Source organism: Leucoraja erinacea, chromosome 30 (genome assembly GCF_028641065.1).
Source record: "Leucoraja erinacea ecotype New England chromosome 30, Leri_hhj_1, whole genome shotgun sequence".
NCBI classification, from domain to species: Eukaryota; Metazoa; Chordata; class Chondrichthyes; order Rajiformes; family Rajidae; genus Leucoraja; species Leucoraja erinaceus.
Window position 1 is genome coordinate 21,528,702 of NC_073406.1, and position 23,517 is coordinate 21,552,218.

Consider the following 23,517-nt stretch of genomic DNA (forward strand, 5'->3'; position numbering starts at 1 on the left):
GCAGGCAAATGGGTCGAGCCCAGAATGCCAAGGTCAACATGGACAAAGTGGGACAATCCATGCTGTGTAGCTCCTTGACTTTCTAACACTGCATTTTTTAAATATCACAGGGAATTGAAGGCTTTGAGGATGTGGCATGGTAACGGGTTGAGCCTGGAGAATGTCAGCTATGATCACATTGAATGGTGAGGCAGACTAGAGTTCCATCAGTTCAAATGTGAGAGGAGAAGAATTAGGCCATTCGGCCTATTGTCTACTCTGCCTTTCAATCATGGCTGATCTATCTTACTCTTAACCCCATTCTCCTGCCTTCTCCCTATAACTCCTGACTGCCTTACTAAATCAAGAATCTGTCAATCTTTGTCGTAAAAATGTCCATTGACGGCCTCCAAGGCCTTCTGTGGCAACAAATTAGCCACTCTGTCTAAAGAAATTCCTCCAATTCTTTCTAAAGGTGCATCCTTTTATCCTAAGGCTATGTCCTCTGGTCCTAGGCACTCCTACTAGTGTAAACGACCTCTCCACATCCACTCTGTCCTGGCCTTTCACTATTTAGATGGAGCTTTTAATCAAGAATAGAAATTCTTTGTTCCCCCCTAGTTTGACTTGTAACTATCTTGTTCGGGGAATGGGTCTGGCTGACTTAATGAGTAATTGAGAGGCATGTGGTCAAATTCTATCCCAACAGCTGGGCATCTAATACCAAATAAAGCAAATATGGATTAAAAGTTAGAATTAGTGATGGTGATCAGATTGTTGTAAAAAAATCTAAGGTTGACTAATTTTCTCCATGGAAGGAAGTTTGCATCTTTATCCTGCTGTGGCCCACGTGTGTCTCCATGGCCGCTAATTTTAACCCAACTCTCCTCTGATCTTGGATAGACTCAGTTTAGAAGCAATAACCGATAAACTTGCCTGGCCGATCGCGCCACGTCCCGGGAACAAAATATAACTGAGTGTCTCCAAGACTATATCATAGTTATCAATATTTGGAAAAGACCAGAAACAATCTAACATTTTGCAGAGCGAGACCCAGTGAACTGCCGACTATAACTTGTTCATTTTACGTGTGTTGTACAGAGTAAGAAGAAAAAGAAGACTGATTTTATTCCGTACAGAGACTCTGTGCTGACGTGGCTTCTGAGAGAGAATTTGGGTAAGTTGACAACAACATTTAAGTGTTTTCTCAATGTATGCTTATTCCCGCCTTAAATCTTACCATGATTAATCTCTAAAGTCTAATGGTCGCCAAGAATCTTCACCACATAACTGACTGTTACTTTCTGCATTCTGGTGATATTCGTTGTCATAAATCTTCAATTGACCGTATTCATTTATTTATTTACTTTTCAGTAAACTTACCTGGTGAATTGTAGACTAGGCGGTAGTCTGTGGCACAATGTCTGTGCCCAACATGAGGCCAAGTTAAACTAATCTCTGCCTAATCTCTGCCTAAACCATGCCCCTCCATACCCTGCATGTCCATGTGCCTATCTAAATGCCTCATAAATACCACCATTGCACTGGCCTTCACGACCACCCCTGGCTGTGCGATCCACGCGCTAACCAACTTCTGTGTCTAATAAAACTTTCCCCACAGATGGTTCTTCATTGAGGTTTGAGATGGTGAGAGGATTCTGTGTGTCGATGAGCTGGGGTTTCTCAGCTGTTGAGTAAATTTAAGGCTCTGGTCTGAGGTTTGCAGGGACTCTGCTTCAGAGGAGGATCTAAAATCAAAAAACCATCGATGTCTGAGGCAGTGCAAACTGGTGGGAATCCTTAGCAATCAGGCGGTGTCTGTGGTGAGGGAAGCAAAGTTAATGTTTCATGCCAATGATTTTTCCATATGTTTTAGACAGGTACCTGGATAGGACTGGTTTAGAGGGATATGGGCCAAACGCAGGCAAGTGGGACTAGTGTAGATGGGACACGTTGGTCGATATGGGCCAGTTGGGCCAAATGGCCTGCTTTCATCAAACCAGTCATCAGACAATGTAGAAATAAGGAACTGCTGATGCTAATTTACACAAAAGGGCACAAAAATGCTGGAGTAGTTCAGCCTCATTAACGGTCAGGTTATCGGGCATCATTAATGTTGTGGATCTATAGCTGCTGATTGTGGTATTGTGTTTCTCTCAGGTGGGAACTCACGGACTGCAATGGTTGCTGCCCTCAGTCCAGCTGACATTAACTACGATGAAACTCTCGGCACTTTAAGGTATGTCCATCAGTAACGCTCTCCAGTGCAGACGCTCTCCTCTTGCGGCTGGCTGCGTTTGCAATGACTCTTCCACAGTAGCTTTAAACCCTTTAGTCAGTGACCCCATGTTTAGTTTTCGTGCTTGAACGATCTTTTAATCCCTCCAGCTTTGCGTATACTAGAGTTAACAAAGGTCGAGGAAGAAAGATTGAAGTAAAAAAAAAATGTAATGTGAATCGTCCAGAATTATGTTTGGAGCATGTGAGGCAGAGGGGCGACTGTTGCAATGTCCAAGATCATGAGGGGCATGGATGTAGTGAACACTCAGTCTTGATCCTAGGGTAGAGGATTCTAACATACTTTGCACATCCCTCTTTCTGCAGGTCCGTTGAGGTCCTATTTCTGCTCACAGTTCAGATTTTCGCACTTTGTCTTTCCTGCTCTATGATGTAGGTCAGTGGAAGGCAACGCTGTCTTTGACCCTGTAGTTCAAGACCCCGGTCCAGTGACATGAGAAGCAAAATCAATTGCAAGAGTTATGGGGCTGTCTGTCCCACTTGCGTGATTTTTTTTTTTTGCCGATTTGCCGGCACCCGTCATAGTCGCAGCAGGCCACTGAACATTTTCAATAAAAATGTTCAAATCCAACGGTGACCAGAAAAAGGGCGACTACTCACCACCATACAAGCGGGACATGTCGTGGGGGTGACGCCTGTATTGTCGTGACTAGTCGCCTAAAGAGTCGTACCTTTTTCTGGTCGCTGCTGGATTTTCAACATTTTGAAAGTTTTCGGCGACCTGCTGCGACTATGACGGGTGCCGGCAAGTTGCCAAAAAAATTGCATAAGTGGGACAGGCACTTGAGGGAATGCTGCATCATTAGAGGTGCCACCTTCTGATTAAATAATTTTTCACGGGGCCTCTTTGCAATGTTTGAGCGGGTATAAAATATTATTAGTCACTATTTTAAACATAGAACAGTACAGCACGGGGATAGGCCATTCAGTCACATAATTCCTGTGCTTAACTTGATTTTGAGTTAAACTAGATTCTTCTATTTAAAGAGATTTTCTCAGACAACATCATATGACATCACATCACGCGTTTGCGACATTGGATTAGTAATTCCACTCCCTGGGCTGAAAAGGTAGTCATGGGGTCATACAGCACGGAAACAGGCCCTTCAGCCCAACTTGCCCATGCAGGCCAACATGCCCCATCATAACCGTTCCTATCCATGTATCTGTGTCTTTTAAATGCTGTATTAGTACCTGCCGCAACTACCTCCTCTGGCAACTCGTTCCATATACTCGCCACCCTCTGAGTGAAATGGCTGCCCCTCAGGTTGGTATTAAATCTTTCCCCTCTCACCTTAAACCTACATCCTCTGGTTCTTTATTGCCCTACCTCGGGTGCAAGACTGTGCTTTCAGAGGTCTTTGGGGATGCCTGTGTTCTGTGGAAATAGCGACCCAGTCTTCCTCTCACTACTCTGTGTTTCCTGCATCTTTACGCTGCAGATACGCGGACCGTGCGAAGCAGATCAAGTGCAACGCGGTGATCAACGAGGATCCAAATGCTAAACTGATCCGGGAGCTGAAGGATGAAGTCACACGATTGAAGGACTTGCTCTGCTCCCAGGGCCTCGGCGATATCTTAGACAGTAAGTAGCTTAAGTACTAAACATAACCTCCCAAGAAATCCCCAATAACTAAAGCACATCCGCTGCTTTTGTATGCAAGGAATGCTTCAGGCAACAAGCCCTTTTATAGATCTGTGTAGAAGGAATTTTTATTGCAGATTATCTGCAAGTTGTCATTTTATCTGCAAGTTGTTGGTGCAGGAATTCTCTGTAATTTCTATTTAAATTCTAAGTAATAATCCAATAATCTTCTCATAGTTTGTGTGTGTGTGTGTGTGTGTGAATGGCTTTGAGTTATTCAGGTCAAATACATTTCCGATCATATTCAAGTCCCTTAACTACTTCCCCTCCGACTCTTAGGAAATGCTTTACATTTTTATCTTGCAGAAAGAGCAAATACAAAATAAGAGTCAGTATTTTCTATAGTTCCAGTGTGCATGTGATTTTATTGAGGGTCTTGAAAAAATCGTGAAGCAAAATGAGAAATCCTTTACCTCCTCGGCCTATAATCTTGACCTTTACTGCTTCCAGATTAGTCTTTAGCGATACAGCGTGGAAACAGACCCTTTTGCCCACCGAGTCCGCACTGATCAGCATTCACCTCATAGACTGTAGATGGACACAAAATCCTGTAGTAACTTACTGGTACAGGCAGCATTTCTGGAGAGAAGGAATGGGTGACGTTTCCGGTCGAGACCCTTCTTCAGTTTCGACCCGAAACGTCACCTTTCCTTCTCTCCAGAGAAGCCGAGTTCCTCCAGCATTTTGTGTCTATCTTTGGTGAAAAGCAGCATCTGCAGTTCCTTCCCACACACCTCATAGACTATACTAGGGACAATTTATAATTTAACCAAAGACAATTATCTGCAAACCTGTACATCATTGGAGTGTGGGAGGAAACCGGAGCGCCCGGGAAAACCAATACGGTCATAGGGAGAACGTGCAAACTCCATGCAGGCAGTACCCATAGTCGGGATCGAACCAGAGTCTCTGGCGCTGTAAGGCGGGTGCTGCAAAAGGTTTAAAGATGCATGGGGAATTTTAGCTCCTGTGTAACATACACGTGGGTCCCTCATCTAAAATCAGCGCATGTACTCTTGGGATAGGTTTCTGTGACCAAGCTGGGCAGGAGCTCTATGGTTACTCGATACACTCTCACCTCTGGGACTGGAGAGTGATAAAGGATGCTTGAGTACAATCCTGAGGACTCTGATTCCAACGCCTGAATCTGCCTCTCATGATGTTCTATTGAAAAACTATTATTTGTTCTCCATGACATTTTATGGTTAAACGTTAACCATATTCACGTTTGAGGGCACTGTAGTGCAGCTGGTGGAACTGCTGCCTCACAGCGCCACTGTCCCCTGATCTACGGTGCCCTTTGTGTGGAGTTTGCACGCTCACCCTGTGGAAGTGTTTCTTTCTCCAGCTTCTTTGCACATTCCAGAGATGTGTAGGTTAATTGGCTTCTATAAAACTGCCCCAAGTGGGTAGGGGGTAGATGTAAAAGTGGGATAACATGGAAGTAGCATGAACGGGTGATCGATGGTCAGTATTTCCAAGCTAAACCAAATTTAACCCTTACACTTTATCTTTAGATGACAAATTCAAAATTTTAGATGGCAAAATCTGTTGATGGAATTTAACACACAAATGATTTTGGATAATAGTTCAGAATCGAATATAATTGCATTGCAAAGTGAAATTCATTTTGATCCTTATAATCTCCACAAAATGCTTCTGGTTTTTACTGTACTCCAACAGTACTTCATGAATATTTCCCTTTTTAATATACACTTGTGGACAGGTACAATTTCCAGCCCAGAGGCCATCCATCAGTGCAGTGTCTTATCCGCTGTGTTTGAACTATTTTCAACTGGTTGGAGTTTGAGTTAGTGCACTGACTTGTGAAGTTCCCTATTTTCAATTCTACTTGTACTGAAGGCAGGAGAAATCAATTCTCCTGATTTAATTTCTCTGTCAACATTTCCAAAATCATTTTTCGAGGACTGCAACTTTCTTTGAAGAAAGTCATCTTCAATAACAGATCTTGCAGTTTACACCCCAGCTGTATAAAGATTGACCTATAATTTCAGGTAGTCCCTGCTTTCTCCTCCCCTTCTCAGCTCTCCTTCAGCCCACTGTCTCCGCCTATTTCATTCTTCCTGCCTTCCCCCCCCCCCCCCCCCCCCAACCCTCACATCAGTCTGAAGAAGGATCTCGACCACGAAATGTTGCCTAATTCCTTCGCTCCATGGTTGCTGCCTCACCCGCTGAGTTTCTCCAGCATTTTTGTCTCCCTTTTAATCCAGTCATGTCATAATGCTGCATCTCAGCTGCCTTAACAAAGCTCTTGGTTGTCCTAAGAAGTTAGAGTTTGTTATTTACCTGGAGTTACATAAATGATTTAAATTAGTGCCTGGGATATGATATCCCATGACAATTTAAGATATTTGGTGTGTGAATTCTATGGTTGACCTTTCAGAAATACTGTTTGACCCTTGCAGACCCTTCCAATTTAATCTTATCCCACTATGTGTGACAGAGGAGTATTAAACATTTCTCTTCCTCAAAGTCTCATTTTTTTTCAATTGCATGCAGTGTTTCCCATGGTTTTTCTGTTGAGAATTTTGTCAGAGAGTTTGTAGAAACGAAGGCTGTAAATGCTGATTTTGTGCGTACTCTAATGAGATTACAGCTGTTCTTTAATGCATGTGCATGTACCTCACAATTTAATGTCCACCCCGTGGCATGTGAGTTAGTGCAGCCGCCTCACAGCTCTCGTCACCCTGGTTTGATCCGGGCCGCAAATGCTTCCATAGAGGAGTTTGCAAGCTCTTGATGTAACCATGTGGGATTACCCCGGGTGCTCTGCCTTCCTACCACATCCCAAAGATGCACTGGTTGGTAATTGGTCACTGTAATAAAGTAGCAAATTAATCGTAGGGCGGGCGGGGTGATTGAGAGAGAGAGAGAGACATTTTTAGGACCACTTGGGTAGGGCAAGTGGTGGCAGCTTTTAAATGGGAGCTGGCTTGGGCCCAGTGGGCCAAATGTCCTCTTTCTAAGTCGTAATATGTATGTGGGCATTCAATTCAATCTCTATGCTTCACCATGCCCTTTAACAGGTGGGAACACATTCTCACATAAGGTTAATGCAGAATGAGTGTAAAGGTTGTATGAGCAATGTTTTGTGTTGATGTGTGAGATATGAGCTGAGAGTTATTGTGGGATTAGGTCTTTGCCACTTGGTGTAAAGGGACGCCGGACATTTTAAGTTTCAGGGAAGTCTTTTTGCCAACGTAATGTGTTCATCAGAAAACAACTGTGCCTGAGTTTTCACAATGCTCTTTGACCCTTCTCGTTCTCCTGCATCCCTCCAGTTGAGCCAATGCCTGATGATTACTCTGGAAGTGGAATCAAATGTGTGTATACGTGTGTGTCGGTACATTCTAAATCTCCTGCAAACCCGCTTTTAATCAGCCCTGCTTCAACCCGAGCTTTTGCATGTCCAAATCTGCGGTGTTTGCTGCAGGAAAAACTCCGGAGAGATTTCCTGAAAAATGCCTGTTGTCCTGCTTTAAGTATACCATGCAACGTATGCAGAGTAAATGGGATGGTTCCTCAGTACATGTGGATCTTTGGCACCCGGTTTGGAATGGCACAGACGCAAGTGTATGTACAAACCATGCACTGCAGGGTAATACACTAACCTTCAGTGAGTGCCATTCCAACCACCAGCTGCAGCCACTGTCTCTATTTTTCATGCTGCTATTAACAAGGTCCCGTTTAATTTTACAACTTGATTTAAGAAGTGGGTGGCATCACATCAGACTACAGCAGCACAAAGCCGAGCTAATAATTCTTGCATATCAATGGGGATCAAATGCTTGATATGCACTTGGAGGGCCTGTTTACATTCTGTGTTACTCTATAAGGAAGTAATGTTATGTTGTCTATTCTCTTCAGCATTTTTCTCAGACAGCAGAATGTTTTAACCTGTAGTAAAAACAGCACACACAGATATGTTATTTACAAAGTAATTCTTAAACATTCATTTATCAAATAAGGCAGGTGATTAATTGGCCAGAGCTAAACACTGCATTTCCCAACCATCAGTCCAGAACTACACTCCACTTTGACATGCTCAAAATGCCATCTGGTTCCCCATTTCTTCAGCTAATGTGATTACATTCCTTCCCACTTGCCAAAACACTTATTAGCCCTAGAATAAGCAAGACACGAGGGTGGTGGGTAAATGGAACGAGAGAGAGGTACTGTAGTTGAGGTAGTTGAAGCATGTACTATAACAACATGAAAGATTTAGAGAGATATGGGCCAAACGCAGACGGGTGGAACTGTTGTAGATGGGGCATCTAGGTTGACGTGGGCAGGTTGGGCATGGTGGTTTCCATGATGTGTGACTCTGTCTCTAAGAGCAATGTCAGAGCAGAATAGTATTATTTTAAGAGTTGATACCACTGCTCCAAAGATTGGTTCCTACCTACTATTGCAACAAAAATGTCAGTGTAGATTATCGAATATTGCTGTCATTTGATGTTGCTTTTTTCAAATGTGACAGCAATGAGCAGAAAATACCAGCAATTTCTCATTGCAAATCTCTTTTAGAAATAAAAATCCCAGGTAGGCATTCAGGTAATGGTTTATTATGAATATTGGCAGAAAGTACTCAGCAGGTCAGGCAGCACAACAGAGAGAAACTGGATTAATATTTCAGGTCAGCAAACTTCTCAACAGGGTCCTGTCCCTGAGAGGAGAGCGCTAACTTGCAGTGAACAATTGGTTTGTAACTGGCTGCTAGTACACGTAAGCCTTCATTTTCAATGTGGGGACCTTCATTAACTTACATCAAGCAAGGTCCAAGATTCTGGTTGTAGCAATCAATGACAGATGTTGACAATGTACATTAATGTCAAATTGGGGTAGGGGGGATGACAACAGAAGTGTATTAAAATAGAGAGTCCACAGCTGTACATGAAGAGATTTGTTGCATATCAGATACTTAAAGTAAGAGTTTAAAGGGATGAACCATCTTTGGCTGAGGAAGTATTGATGATTTGAATAAAATTGCCCCAAAGTCAGGAATGATGTTGGTCTCCTTCAGAGCTGACATCCAGAGCAGTCACTTATACAACAGGCCAGAATAGATCCTGTGTCTTTGACTCTGTGCACTGTAGAATGATCTGATGCCAGATTTATGATCGCAATTTTATGACTTGGCCATTTTATGAAATGCGTGTGTTGTTTTCAGCATAGCGGGATTATTTTGTAAGGCTTGTGTGGGGGAAGTGAGACATCTGTGGTGTAAGTGCACGTGGAACGATTTTCTTTGCTGAAGCTAAATGCTTTGCTGATCCCTTTGCCAGACATGGACATAACCACACAGGTTACACTGTGTCCTTATTATCAGTAGTGGTACACTGATGGTGGTTTTAAAGACTGACCTGATATATGACCAAATACACTTAAGCACCGTTGGGTTTGTCTTCCAGAGACATCTTAATGTGAGGGACAAAGTATTATTAAAATAATTCTTCTGGGTCAAAGAAATTGATAAATTGAAAAACTGTATCAAAGTTGCTTGAATTACAGTAATTCTGCTAATTTCTTTATATACACCTATGATTCTTGTTTCTCCTGTTTACTAATACCCTAATCAAAATTAAAGTGCAATGTTTTAGAACTACCATCTTGTGTCCAAGCCCGCTCCGTAACCCTGTCTCGTGTGTCTTATGTCTTCCTTTCCTCTTTCTCCTCTTTTTTCCCCTCTCCCTATTTTCCTCCTTGGCTCGCTCCTTCTCTTACTCAGATTTGAAAGAGATACAGAACAGTAACCATAAGTACAAACTAGCCTCAGGAAATCAAAGGCCTGGCCATTTCTCCACAGCGCCAGTGGGCTCACTAGCAGCCTCGCCATCTTCCACCTCGCTGAGCAGCCAGGCAGCTATTCAATCCGTGACCAGCCTGCAAGAGCGGATAATGTCTACTCCCGGCGGCGAAGAGGCCATTGAACGCTTAAAGGTATGCGCATTATTCAACGTTTTCATACGTCAACCTTGCAATTTGTATCAATTTACTGCCAAAAGGGCATCAATGTAGATTTTAAGTTGCGTTGTGCATTTTTGTGTTGAGTTTTTGCTCCTGGGTGCTCTTAAGACAAAGAGTATCATTTTAATGGAGAGGTTACTACATTTAATCCTCATGTTTTAGCAAATGTGTGATGGGGTCACAGAGAAAAATGACCCAACTTGCCCACACCGACGAACATGCCCCATCCACACTCGTCCCACCTGCCTGTGCTTGGCCCATAACCTTCTAAACCCTTCCTATCCATGTACCTGTCCAAATGTCATCTCTCAAATGTTATGATAGTACCTGTCTCAACTACCTCCTCTGGCAGCTCGTTCCATATACCCACCACATTTTGAGTTTAAAAAAAAAAGTTACTCATTCCTATTGAATTTCCGCCTTAATGTGAGGGACAAAGTATTATTAAAATAGTTCTTCTGGGTCAAACAAATTGATACATTGAAGAACTGTATCAAAGTTGCTTGAATTACAGTAATTCTGCTAATTTCTTTATATACACCTATGATTATTGAATTTAGCTCTTACTAAACCAATGTCCTCTGGTTATTGATTCTCCTATTCCTCTCGTGATTTTATACACCTCTGCATGATCACCCTCATCTTCCTCTGCTCCAAGGAATAGAGTCGTGGTCTGGTCAACCTCTTCCTATACCTCAGGCCCTCGAGCCCTGGCAACATCCTCGCAAATCATCTCTGCACCCTTTCCAGCTTGACAACATGGTGACCAAAACTGACCACAATACTCGAAATGTGGTGTCACCAATGTGTTCTACAACATGACCTCCCACCTTCTATACTCAATAGTCTGACTGATGATGTGGGAAAATTCATCATAAACATTTACCGCATTAACTGCATACATAATTGTTCTCCTTGCCCAAGGCTAACGTGTTGGATAATCCAGTGATGCTTTATGAGGCTAACAGTTGGATTGGATGATTATCTGATGACAAGAGGTTGGGCACGATATACTTGAGCCTCCAGAGTGTGGAAGAGTGAGGGAACGGGATTGAAATATATAAGACTCTGATCAGTCTCGGTGGATCAGATAACGAGAGAACAACTTGTACAGTAGTGTGTAATTTAGATGGAATCATCATCATCCCGAGCGAATCCCTCCGAATCATAGAAACATAGAAAACAGAGAAAATAGGTGCAGGAGTAGGCCATTTGGCCCTTCGAGCCAGCACTGCCATTCAATATGATCATGGCTGATCATCTAAAATCGGTACCCTGTTCCTGCTTTTTCCCCCATATCTTTTGATTCCTTCAGGCCGAAGAGCTAAATCTAACTTGCTTGAAAACTAGTTGGGGCCGAATGCGCTACTCCTGCACCTATGTTTCTATGATTCTATTATTCTGAGGGATTCTCTCAGGGAATCAAGGATGTGTCGAACATTTTGAAGATGGCTATGTGATTTATTTTAATGTAAGTGGCCGTTGCAAACTAGTTACCACAGGTCTTGATAGAGTGTGGCCTGGATAGAGTGGATGTGGAGATGGTGTCGAAGACCAGAGGCTATAGCCTCGGAATAAAATGACGTACATTTAGAAAAGGGATGAGGGGGAATTTCTTTAGTCAGAGGGTGGTGAATCTGTGGAATTCATTGCCACAGGCGGCTATGGAGGCCGAGTCAATGGATATTTTTAAGGTGGAGATCGATAGGTTTTTGATTAGTAGCGGTGTCAGGGGCCACGAGGAGGAGGCAGGAGAATGGGTTTGTGAGGGAATGATAGATCAGCCATCATTGAATGGCAGAGTAGTCTTGCTGGGCCTAATTCAGCTCCTGTGACTTGTGAATTTATCATAGTCCATAGCAAGGAACATAGAACAGTACAGAACAAGAACAGCTCGTAATGTCTATGTCAGCCATGATGCCAGGAGAAGCTAATCTCCTCTACTTATTCCATATTCCTCCATTCCCTGCATACCCATGTGCCTGTCTAAAAACCTCTTCAATGCCACTATCATATCTGTCCACCACTGCTGGCAGCGTTTCCAAGGCACCCACCTCTCTCTGGATAAAAACAAAACTTGCCCAGTGCATCTCCTTTAAACTTCTCCCTCTCGCTTGAAAGCTGTGCCCTCTAGTCTCTGATACTTCCACCCTGGAGAAAAAGGTACAGAGTGTCTACCTTGTCTATGCCTCTTATAATTTTATGTACTTCAATCGGGTTTCCCTTCCGCTTGCAATGCTCCAGCGAAATCAATCCATTTTGCCCAACCTTGTCTTTCTAGCCTCCAAGACACTCTATATTGTACACATATATATCATACCGCTATATTGCCCTCTAATCCAAGCAGCATTCTGCTAAACCTCTTCTACAGCCTCTCCAAAGCCTCCACATCCTTCCTGTAATGGTGTGACCAGAACTGCACACAATATTTCAAATGAGGCCCAACCAAGGTTCAGTAAAGCTGCAACATAATTCCTGACTCTTATATTCAATGCCCCGACCGATGAAGGCAAGCATACCATACTCCTCCTTCTCTATCTGAGTTGCCATTTTCAGGGAGCAATGGACTTCGACCACAAGATCCCACTGTATATCAGAGGTTCAAAACAATTAGACTTTGGTTTCTGCCATGCGTCCAAATGCTTGGACATTTTACAATATGCCAACACAGTCTGAACATACACATTGACGAGGGCACAAAGATGCAGGTATAAAGACATCATCTTTAACCCACCCATCTTTCCATCCCCCTCTCCCAACAGAGAGAGCCTTGTCTCTTCCCTGAGTCACTCCTTTGCCCCCTCCCCCCCCTTATAGAACCATCTCATTCCCTCAGTTCCCGTTCCATCTCAGCCTCCTCTTTGTTGTAGTGATCCCCATTATATCAGAGCCAGCGTCAGTGACCACATCACCCAGTGAGAATATTCTTGCCAGAGTCGTGTGACATCGGGATTAGAGCTTTGCTTCGCTGTAAGACGTACACAGTAGCTAAGTGATTACACAAGAATTGGATCAGATTAAATGTGTGCAGTCCTGCTGCACTGTGATGAGTTGAGCATTGCATAGCCTGCAATCTGGGCGGTACCCCTCTGTACACTATTCTCATGCCTACGTTGCATTGTCAGTCACTGCTCTCTGGTGGCTGCAATTTGAGTACATGGAACCTAGACAGAAGCAAAGGAACAGGCCCTTCGGCCCGCAATGTCCATGCTGAACATCATGCCAAGATAAACTAATGTCGTCAACCTGCATGTAATCCATACACTTCCATTCCTTGCCTAGCCATATGCCTATCTAAAAGCGTCTTTAATACCACGTATCTGCCTCTACCACATCAGATAAAGCACTCTACGCACTCACCACTCTATGTAAACAAAAAAATACATGCCCTGTACATCTCCTTTAAACGTTGCTCCTCTTGCTTTAAAGCTATGCCATCTAGTTTTGGCAATATCACCCTGGGAGAAAAGGTTTGGACTGTCTACCCTAAATATGCCTCTCATAATGTTGCATCTCCTATGAATCTCTGACTTTCCAGAGAAAGCATCCTTATGGGCCTGTCCCACTAACTAAACTTTTTTGGCGACCCGTCATAGGTCGTTGTAGGTCGCCGAAAATGTTCAACATGTTGAAAATCTAGCGACGACCAGAACAAGGTACGACTCTTTGGGCGACTACTCACGACCATACAGACTTCACCCCGCGGCATGTCGCCAGGGTATCGCCTGTATGGTTGTGAGAAGTCTCCTCAGTCGCCCAAAGAGTCGTAGCGTGTCTCTGGTCGCCGCCAACGTGTTGAAAATTTTCAGCGACCTGCAATGACCTATGACGGGTACCGGCAGTGGCCGAAAAAGTTGCGTAAGTGGGACAGGCCCATAAGTCTTCCCTGTCTGAAGAAGGGTTCTGACCTGAAATGTCACCAATACCTTTTCTCTAAAGATGCTGCCTGACCTGCTGAGTTACTCCAGCATTTTGTGTCTATCCTAGTCTTCCCAACTTGTAACTATCTATTAGCCTGTAGCTAATATTCTCTAAGCCAGGCAGCATTCTGCACCCTCTCCAAAGTCTCCATATCCTTCGTGCAATGGACCAACCACAACTACACACAATGCTCCATATGATTAATTTGATCATTTTCCCACCTATTCCCACTTCAGACATAAACCCTCTCCCAGTTGTCTTAACACCCACTTACACAAGATGTAACTTACAGTGGCCAATTAATCACCCAATCAGTTCTCCCATCAATCTCTGCTTTCCAGAGAACCCGCTCTAAGTCTTCCCTGACAGAAGAAGCCTTCCCTGTCGACCCGAAACATCACTTATTCCTTCTCTCCAGAGATGCTGCCTGTCCTGCTGAGTTACTCCAGCATTTTGTGTCTGTCTTCGGTTTAAACCAGCATCTGCAGTTCCTTCCTACACGGCACATCTTTGGGATGTGGAAGGAAACTGAAGCACCCGAGGGAAAACTCCGCACAGACAGATTGAACTTGCTGGAGGTGTGAAGCAGTTATCTGCTGATGAAATGCCTTCATTCGAAAAAAAATGCTGTTTCACTCTCCACACACTGCCTGAACGGCTGATAATTTCAAGCATCTAGTATTTTTATTTTTGGATTTCCAGTGCCTTATTTCTTTGTATATGTTTGTACGTGATGTGAGCAGAATCTAGCCATTCGGCCCATCAAACCTATTCTGAGAATGAGCTATTCTGAGATGAGAAAATCATTTTTTACACAGAGTGGTGATTCTGTGGAATTCTCTGCAACAGAAGGTAGTTGAGGCCAGTTCATTGGCTATATTTAAGAGGGAGTTAGATGTGGCCCTTGTGGCTAAAGGGATCAGGGGGTAGGGAGAGAAGGCAGGTATGGGATACTGAGTCGGATGATCAGCCATGATCATATTGAATGGCAGAGCAGGCTCGAAGGGCCGAATGGCCTACTCCTGCACCTATTTTCTATGTTTCTATGTTTCTGCCATTCAATCATGGCTGATCTATCTTTCTCTCTTAACCCCATTCTCCAGCCTTCTCCCCATAACTCCTGATACTGTACCAATCATGAATCTATCCATCTATCTCTGCCTTAAAAATATCCATTGACTTAGTTACCACGGCCTTTATTTAAATGGAATTACATGATTCCTGGAGCCTGTTCTGCCAAATGATCAGATTATGACTGAATTAATCATTGCCTTCAACCCCATTTCCTGCACAGTCTCTTGATCCCCTGCAGTCTAACAATCTATCCCAGCCTTAAATGTGCGTCATTCTCTGCATCAAGAGCTCTCGAGGGTTGGGAGAAGAAATTTGTCACCTCAGTTTTATGGATCCTTTTACCCTTGAGACTAAGCCCTTCTAGATAGATATTGCCATGGGCCAATGCCCTACAATTGGGTAGGAGCTGTTGTATTTGGTACTGTTGGTGTTGATGGCTCTCGAGGGAACGCTGTATTTTAGGAGGTCTTACATGATGTACGGTCTGATTAGGATAGAAATTGTGTATTTTCAGGGCAGTCTATTGTAACCACATTCCCAAGCATCCAAATCACCTCCACTGAAGTTAGCAAATGAGTAAACAAGTTGCAGAAGTTGAGCAAATAGAGCATTCTCTGTTTCTAATTTCCAAACCAGTTGGTGATGGTCACAGCGTTACAGCTGAACCACTCCGGGTGATTTTATTTTGACGTGAATATTACTTGGGAAGAACAGTTTCCCTACATTAATTCGGAACGAGTATTATAAAACCACATTAAAAAAAAAAAAAAAAACTTTTACGGCTACCATCCACCCTTGTATTTACTACTTAGAAAACGTCTGTCTTTCTGCCTCGTATGTATAGGAAGTTCAGGTTCAAGTTCAATTGAGTTTATTGTCATGTGGAAGGAACTGCAGATGCTGGTTTATACTGAAGATAGGCACAAAATGCTGGAGTAACTCAGCGGGACAGGCGGCATCTCTGGAGAAATACTTCTGCAGTTCCTTCATGCGCACTTTGTCTGCTCTACTGCGGAGTCTGAAGAAGGGTCTTGACCCGAAACGTCACCTATTCCTTTTCTCTTGAGATGCTGCCTGACCCGCTGAGTTACTCCAGCTTTTTTTTTCTCTATCATTGCGCCTCTTATGCTGAGCAAGAACGTTTCTGCACCCGTTTCCTTTCATATTATTTAAACAAACAGCTGCTGCCAGGTCTTCAATGTTGGCATTTTATTTTGAGAGGAATAGACTATAAAAATAGAGATATAATGCTGAGGCTTTATAAGACCTCATTTGCATTATTGTGAGCATTTCTGGGCCCCATATCTGAGAAGGGGCATGCTGGCGTTGGAGAGGGTCCAGTGGAGGTTTACGAGAATGATCCTGGGGACGATAGGGTTAATGGATGATGAGCGTTTGTGATGGTTCTGGGCCTGCGCTCACTGCAGTTTAGAAGGTCGAGGGGAGATCTCATTGAAACTTACTGCATGGTGAAAGGTCTGGATAGAGTGGATGTGGAGAGGATGTTTTCACTAGTGGGAGAGTCTAGGACCAGAGGACATGGCCTCAGAATAAATGGACATACGTTTAGAAAGAAGACGAGGAGAAATTTCTCTAGTCAGAGCGTGATGATGAATCTGTGAAATTCATTGCCACAGACGGCCGTGGAGGCCAAGTCAATGGATATTTTTAAAGCGGGGATTTGCAGATTCTTGATTGTTAAGGGCGTCAAAGGTTATGGGGAGAAGGTAGGAGAATGGGGTTGAGAGGGAAAGGTAGATCAGCCATGATTGAATGGCAGAGTAGACATGAGCCTAATTCTGCTCCTGTGACATTAACTTATTCATTTCAGATGTCACAAATCAAATGCTCCAAAGACTCATGAAACCTGGCATATATTTTACGTACAACACAAAGTGCTGGAGTAACATAGAAAATAGGTGCAGGAGTAGGCCATTCGGCCCTTCAGGCCAGCACCACCATATGATATGATCGTGGCTGACCATCTGGAATCACTACCCCGTTCCTGCTTTTTCCCCATATCCCTTGATTCCGTTAGCCCTAAGAGCCATATCCAACTCTCTCTTGAATACATCCAGTGAATTAACCTCCACTGCCTTCTGTGGCAGACAATTCCACAGATTCACAACTCTCTGGGTGAAAAAGTATTTACTCATTTCAGTCCTAAATGGCCTATCTCTTATTCTTAAACTGTGTCCCCTGGATCTGGACTCCCTTAACATCGGGAACATTGTTCTTGCATCTAGCCTGTCCATTCCCTACCTCAACAGATCAGACAGAGGGAATGGTCGGGTGATCATTTGGTTCGGGACCCTTCTTCACACTCCATTCCCTCAACAGGTGCTGCCTAACCTGCTGAGTTACGCCAGCGTTTTGTATTTTGCTCAAGATTCCAGCATCCGCTGTGCCTTGTGTCTCTATGTATTTTATGTAATTAGACTTCTTGATAGCTTTAAGTGAGCGGACAGGCTGTGTAATTAATCAGCTCCGATAATGAATGAATGAAGAAAGGTTATATAATTTTGGGACCTGATGCGTAACTGAATTCAGAGCTGTCAAACCAATTTATTTACAAAATTGAAGATCGGGTTATGGGTCTTGGTGTATATGTGCTGATATGTTTCCTGTTATATATTTTTAATATAAGATACATCCACACAAATCTCCAAATGGCATTATAATTAATCATCCTTTTAAAATTTGTTTGGTGACCTGGAAATTGAACCTGTTTTGTTTGCTGTTAATTTTCTGTATCCTTCTTTGCTAATTCCACAAATAGCAATTAGAGTTGTAATGACCAGTGCATTATTTCCCTCATTATATCCAGCTTTCTTGTTAAATGATGCATGAGCTCAGTGAACATAAGAAATTAGAATATTTTGTGCAGTTGGGTTGATAATGGTTTATATTACCTTAATAATCTTCACTCTGTGAGCACTAATCGGAACGATATGGGCACATCTTTGCAGTATGCTGCACAATGCTTTATAACTGCAGATAATTGTGCTACTTGGCATTAAAATATTCCATTCACGGCCTGCTAATCACAAACATCACTCGGTGTGAGTAGATCATTAGAGTTTAGTTTTGAGATACTGCCCGGAAACAGGCCCTTCAGCCCACTGAGTCCGCGCCGACCTGCAATCCCAGCACACTAACACTATCCTATACACACACCAGTGACAATTTACAATTATTCCAAGCCAATTAACGTGTTGGGAGTGTGGGAAAAAACTGGAGATCCCGGAGAAAACCCACGCAGGTCACTGGGAGAACGTGCAAACTGCGTACAGACAACACCCGTAGTCAGGATCGTACCTAGGTCTCTGGCGCAGTAAGGTAGCAACTCTACCGCTGCGCCACCATTCCCTAATAACCTACCCGATGAGTCCCTGAAAATGGTTTATTGCAGAATTTATGTTGAATAAAAGATTTGTGGATTGAGTTGTGTCCCGTGTATTGCAGCATCACCTTCAGCAGTCTCCTCGTTCCCTGCCACCCACCTCGCCTCATTGCAGGTATTGCGGTACTTCAGTGCTCTGTAGGCTGTGCGTGACGAGGACACTTCAAATGATGCACTGCCTGCCATTAGCACGTTGCCATAGCAACCGGAGACGTCACCTTGCCCACTCATTACGGGGAAGCTCACAGCGTGAAAGCGAAAGTAATATTTCAAGGCCGATTTAAAATGAGTGAGAGACTTTGCACGATCATGGATTAACGCATCCAATTCCATACATCGGATATAAAGCAATATCACGGATGTGGTCCAATATCATCGTCACAGCAGGACATTTTCTGCAGCTTTATACGACGTGCTTACTTTAAATGATGTGATAGATTCCACAACGTGGGCATAGCAGGTGCTCTTAATCCAATTAAGCCAACAAAAGGATATTAATTTTGCAGTACATGGCATCCACAGGAGCAGCTGAAACCCAGTAAATTTACGGCAGCCTTTAAAAATGTAGCAAAAATCTTGATAGCCACTGCAGTCCCCATGAACAGTGCTGGCAAACTCTACAGTCAAACATTCTTAACCTATCACAGACACAAAGCTGGAGTAACTCAGCGGGACAGGCAGCTTCTCTGAAGAGAAGGAGTGGGTGACGTTTCGGGTCAAGACCCCCCCCCCCCCCCCCCTCAGGCACAACAGGTGGCATTAATCCACTAAAGCCACAAAAAAGGATATTAATTTTGTAGTACATGGCATCTACAGGAGCAGCTGAAAGAAGGGTCTCGACCCCAAACGTCACCCATTCCTTCTCTCTAGAGATGCCGTCTGTCCCGCTGAGTTAATCCAGCTTTTTGTGTCTATCTTCGGTTTAAATCGGCATCTGCAGTTCCATCCTACACGTTCTTAACCCATCATCTCCCTTGACTCTATCTCTTCCCATCATTCCATCTTTCTAAGATAGACGCAAAAAGCTGGAATAACTCAGCAGGACAGGCAGCATCTCTGGAGAGAAGGGATGGGCACCTTTTCGGATTGCGACCCTTCTTCAGACGACATCAGGGGACATCCTGCAGAGTGACATCTTCCTAACTCCGTAGTCAATTCCCCCTAACACTCTCTAAATCCCTTGAAATACTTCGAACCCCCCTCTAGCCCCCTAAGATATGGCTCTTAATATTCTGACGCCTTGTTTGTCTCTTAAATCTTCTACCCTTTGATCTTCCCTTTTCTGTAGGACGCTCTGTGGTAAAGCTTTTATTCTTCCTGTTCTAATTCTCCATTTGTCATAGGGCCATACAGCTGGAAAAGGTCATTTGACTCATTGCAGATAGCTGTGCATGCAGCTATACATTCCATTCCATTAACAAGACCTTGGTCAAGTCAAATTAAGTCTAGTTCATTGTTAATAAATAGGAACAGCAGATGCTGGTCTATACCAAACATAGACACAAGCCGCCAGACTGACTGTGGGGGTCAGGCAGCATTTCTGGAGAAAATGGATAGATGATGTTTCGGGTCAGGTCCCTCAGTCAATCTGATGAAGGGTTCCAACCTGAAACATCACCGGTTCATGTTGTCCAGAGATGCTGCCTGGCCCGCAGAGTTACTCCAGCACTATGTGTTCGGCACGATATTCTAGCATCTGTGGCTCCTTGTGTCTTGAGATTTTTGTTCTGACGTTTTGGGAGTGGGACTTAAACACATTTTAGCTGAGGTTAAACTCACTGACCAAATGAGACACCCATCCAGAGGGTCATTTTTCTATTCCCATTTTAAAATGTACGGATTACTCTGTGGTGAATTACTGATTTCTAAATGATACCTACAAATGGTTTTTGAGTAAACCATCAATTCATGAAAATCAAAACATAATGCTGGAAATCTGAAATTCCCTTCTATTGACTCCATTTATACCTCGTGTTGCCTCGGCAAGGCTAGCAGCACAATCAAGGACAAGTCATACCTTGGCCACTCCCCCTTCTCCCCTCTACCGTCAGTCAAAAGGTATAGAAGTGTGAAAAGCAACATCTCCTGATTCAGGGACAATTTCTTCCCAGCTGTTATCAGGCAACTGAATCATCCTACCACAACCGGAGAGCAGTGGTGCTGAACTTCTATCTGCATCTTTGGTGACCCTTGGACTATACTTGATCGGACTTATCTGGATTTGCCTTGAACTAAACATTATTCCCTTATCTACTGTAAATTGATCAATAGTAACATGTATTGCCTTTCTGCTGTACTGTACAGTAAAGCTTTTCACTGTACCTCGGTACAAATGACAATAAACTAAAATGAACTGGAATAAAAGAAGAACATGCTGGATAACTCAAGGTCCAGCAGATTCTTGAGACAGATCACGTTTCAGATTGAAGTCCATACACTGGCGAAAGGACGATTCATATTGACTCTGTTTCTCTTACAACGGACCAGCAGAATGTTTCCAGAACTTTCTGTTTTTGCAGCGAATATATGTGTTTACATTAAAATAATGGCAGGTGGATGAACTTTTGAGTAAAGTTCTCACTCTTACACATAGACCAACGCATCATCCACCCTCCAAAACATGTTGTTTTTCTTTTGTGATGCATTTGCTAAATGAAGATTGTGATGTAATATTTTTAATGGCTCTGTTTTAAATATCTCTCTATTGTAGGAATCTGAAAAGATCATCGCTGAGCTGAATGAGACTTGGGAAGAAAAACTTCGGAAAACCGAAGCAATTAGGATGGAAAGGTCAGGCCTTTTCTTTCTATACAACTCCTTTGTACAGTAAAACCACCTGAATGTTCAGCACTGCTGATGTTTTGACATCTGTCTCACCAGGTGATATTTGTGGCGCTCTCTTTACACCCTTGCCCCAGTTCCCAAGCATTCTTTATACTTATCGAGTTCATTGGAAAATGTATTATGCCTCTGTGTAATATCTGAAGAAAAGTATATTAATAAGAAAACAATTCAATTCTCCACAGATTTCCTAGCGTTGACTCACTCTTTGCTTCCAAAAAGCAGCCAACATAATCAAAGACTTGTCCCACTCCCACTATTTCTCCTTCTCCCTGCTTTTGTAGGGCACAAATTACAGATGGTTGATAGTGTGCACCACCAGACTCTGTTATAGCTGCTTCCCCTCTGCTATCAGTCCTTCCATAAGCCAGGGTACTGTCCGATTCACCGTTACCCCATTGTAGACGTTGAACTGTCTATGAAACTGATGCGCTACAATGCTGAGGACAATATTCTGCCCCTTTGCTCTGCCTATTGTAGTTGACGGTGGCTTGATTCTATTTTTCTAGAGTATTATATGGTTTGATTGGATAGCATGCAAATCAAAGCTTTTCTCTCTCGGTACGTTTGACAATAATAAATCTAAACCTAAACCATTTGGCAGACATGATTAAGGAAGTGGTTGTAATTCAGCTAGCTGGCATTTCTACAAATACTGAATTTAATATTCTGTAGAGGTTTTTTTTTTTAAATCCACGTTTTATCCATGTTAGTTATTCACCAGCACAGTGCAGCAGATGATAGAAACCTGAAATACAAACCCAAGGTGCTGAGAATGCTGAATTGATTGGGCAGCATCTGTGGGAGAAGAAACAGAATGTTTCGGGTCAATTATTTTTCATCAGAGCTGGGCATTGTTATAGATATGTATTCCATACTAACAAAGTTACCAAAGTTTGCTTCATTCCCTTAAACAAATCCAACATTAATTATGCAGCCTCAGTCTCAAAGCTTGAAGTTACAACAAGTGGATGTTACCTTAAATGTTAAAAAGAAACATAGTGCTGGAGTAACTCAGCGGGTCAGGCAGCATCTCTGGAGAACATGGATAGGTGACGTTTCGGGCTGGGAGACATCTTCAGACTGACCCCGATTTCACGACTAAAGCAGGGTTCCGACCCGAAACATCGTATTTTCGTGTACTCCAGAGATGCATCTCCACAGATGCTGCCTGATCCGCTGAGATACTCCAGCACTTTGTGTATTTTTTGTCAACCAGCATTCTTCTTTCTACACTGGACCAGCATCCAAAACGTGATGTGCCAAAATCATCTCGCATTTCTTTGCAGAAGCATTATCAAACATAAAAATTGCCGAAATGTGTCATGGTACCAGGGAAGATGATGACAGCTAGGTTAGAAAGGATGGCTTTGAGGATTATTAAGAGGGGGGGGGAAATACAGCACAATAATTTTCAATAGCTCATTTTCTCTTTGATCACAGCCACTGACTATTAGAGTTGGTAAAATGAATGACATTTTGATGTTGGGATTTGGGTCAGTAATTGGTCACAAATAGCTAAATAAAAAATATACATGTTGGCAGTTAACAAGGATTTCTCTCAATTATTGAAAATGTGTGCAATCATGTCTAGTCTTTCAATTAACACTCAGTTTGAGACCCTCTGCATTTGTAGTCACAGCAATTTGACAGCTGTTGTTACTGCTTTGTGAAGAAATCTAACCAACGATTTCGAGAGGATTAATGGGTTCCGCAGTCACTGGAACTCTGCATCGACTTAATTTTGATTTAGAGTGCACAGTTTCTGCTGATGTATGGTGACATTTAAAAAATGTGTTTTTGTAAAAAATTCCTGAAATTATCCTTTTATTTTAAAATGTAATTAAGGCATCTGTTGGTGATTTAAAACAGACGTTATTGCACATCTGCCTGTGCCGTGTTTCCACTTTAAATTGCTTTCTCAATAAAGATTCATCAGTCGCTGTCTCTGCAGTGTGGAATCTCGCAATGGTTCAATTTAACGGTGTTATCACTCAGGGCAGTTTTAAACTGAACTGAAACCGTTCATAACCAGCTGAATGGTTGATATCTTTCTGATTCCAGAGAGGCTCTTTTGGCTGAAATGGGAGTCGCTATACGTGAGGATGGAGGCACCCTGGGAGTGTTCTCCCCTAAAAAGGTAGACGTCTTTTTGTTAATATAAATGCTGGCGGAGCAGCCTTGGCAGTGTTTACTTGATTTACTTCATTATTTATTTGCATCATCTGTTTTGTTCGTGAAACTAGTCAGTATTCTTTATTTGTCCCCAAAGTTTTTTTTAATTGCAGCCATGTTTTTGTTTCTTGTCAGTTAGTTAGTTAGTTGCAATGTCCATTGTGGGCACATTTTGCGCATCATTCATGTTGCC

The 23,517-nt window shown here is 43.0% G+C and overlaps 1 protein-coding gene across 15 annotated transcripts in view; it reads left to right on the forward strand.

Moving 5' to 3' along the window:
- kif1b (kinesin family member 1B) overlaps nt 1–23,517 on the forward strand; it is a 240,949-nt gene that overhangs the window by 96,953 nt on the left and 120,479 nt on the right. For 6 of the 15 annotated variants that reach the window (XM_055659646.1, XM_055659650.1, XM_055659647.1 and 3 more), the window contains 7 exons: nt 1,081–1,156; nt 2,140–2,218; nt 3,720–3,862; nt 7,225–7,266; nt 9,672–9,883; nt 21,019–21,098; nt 23,214–23,289. In XM_055659646.1, coding sequence (XP_055515621.1) covers nt 1,081–1,156; nt 2,140–2,218; nt 3,720–3,862; nt 7,225–7,266; nt 9,672–9,883; nt 21,019–21,098; nt 23,214–23,289 — 708 coding nt within the window. The remainder of the gene's footprint in view (nt 1–1,080; nt 1,157–2,139; nt 2,219–3,719; nt 3,863–7,224; nt 7,267–9,671; nt 9,884–21,018; nt 21,099–23,213; nt 23,290–23,517) is intronic. The other 9 variants (XM_055659651.1, XM_055659652.1, XM_055659657.1 and 6 more) reach the window with 2 other exon arrangements.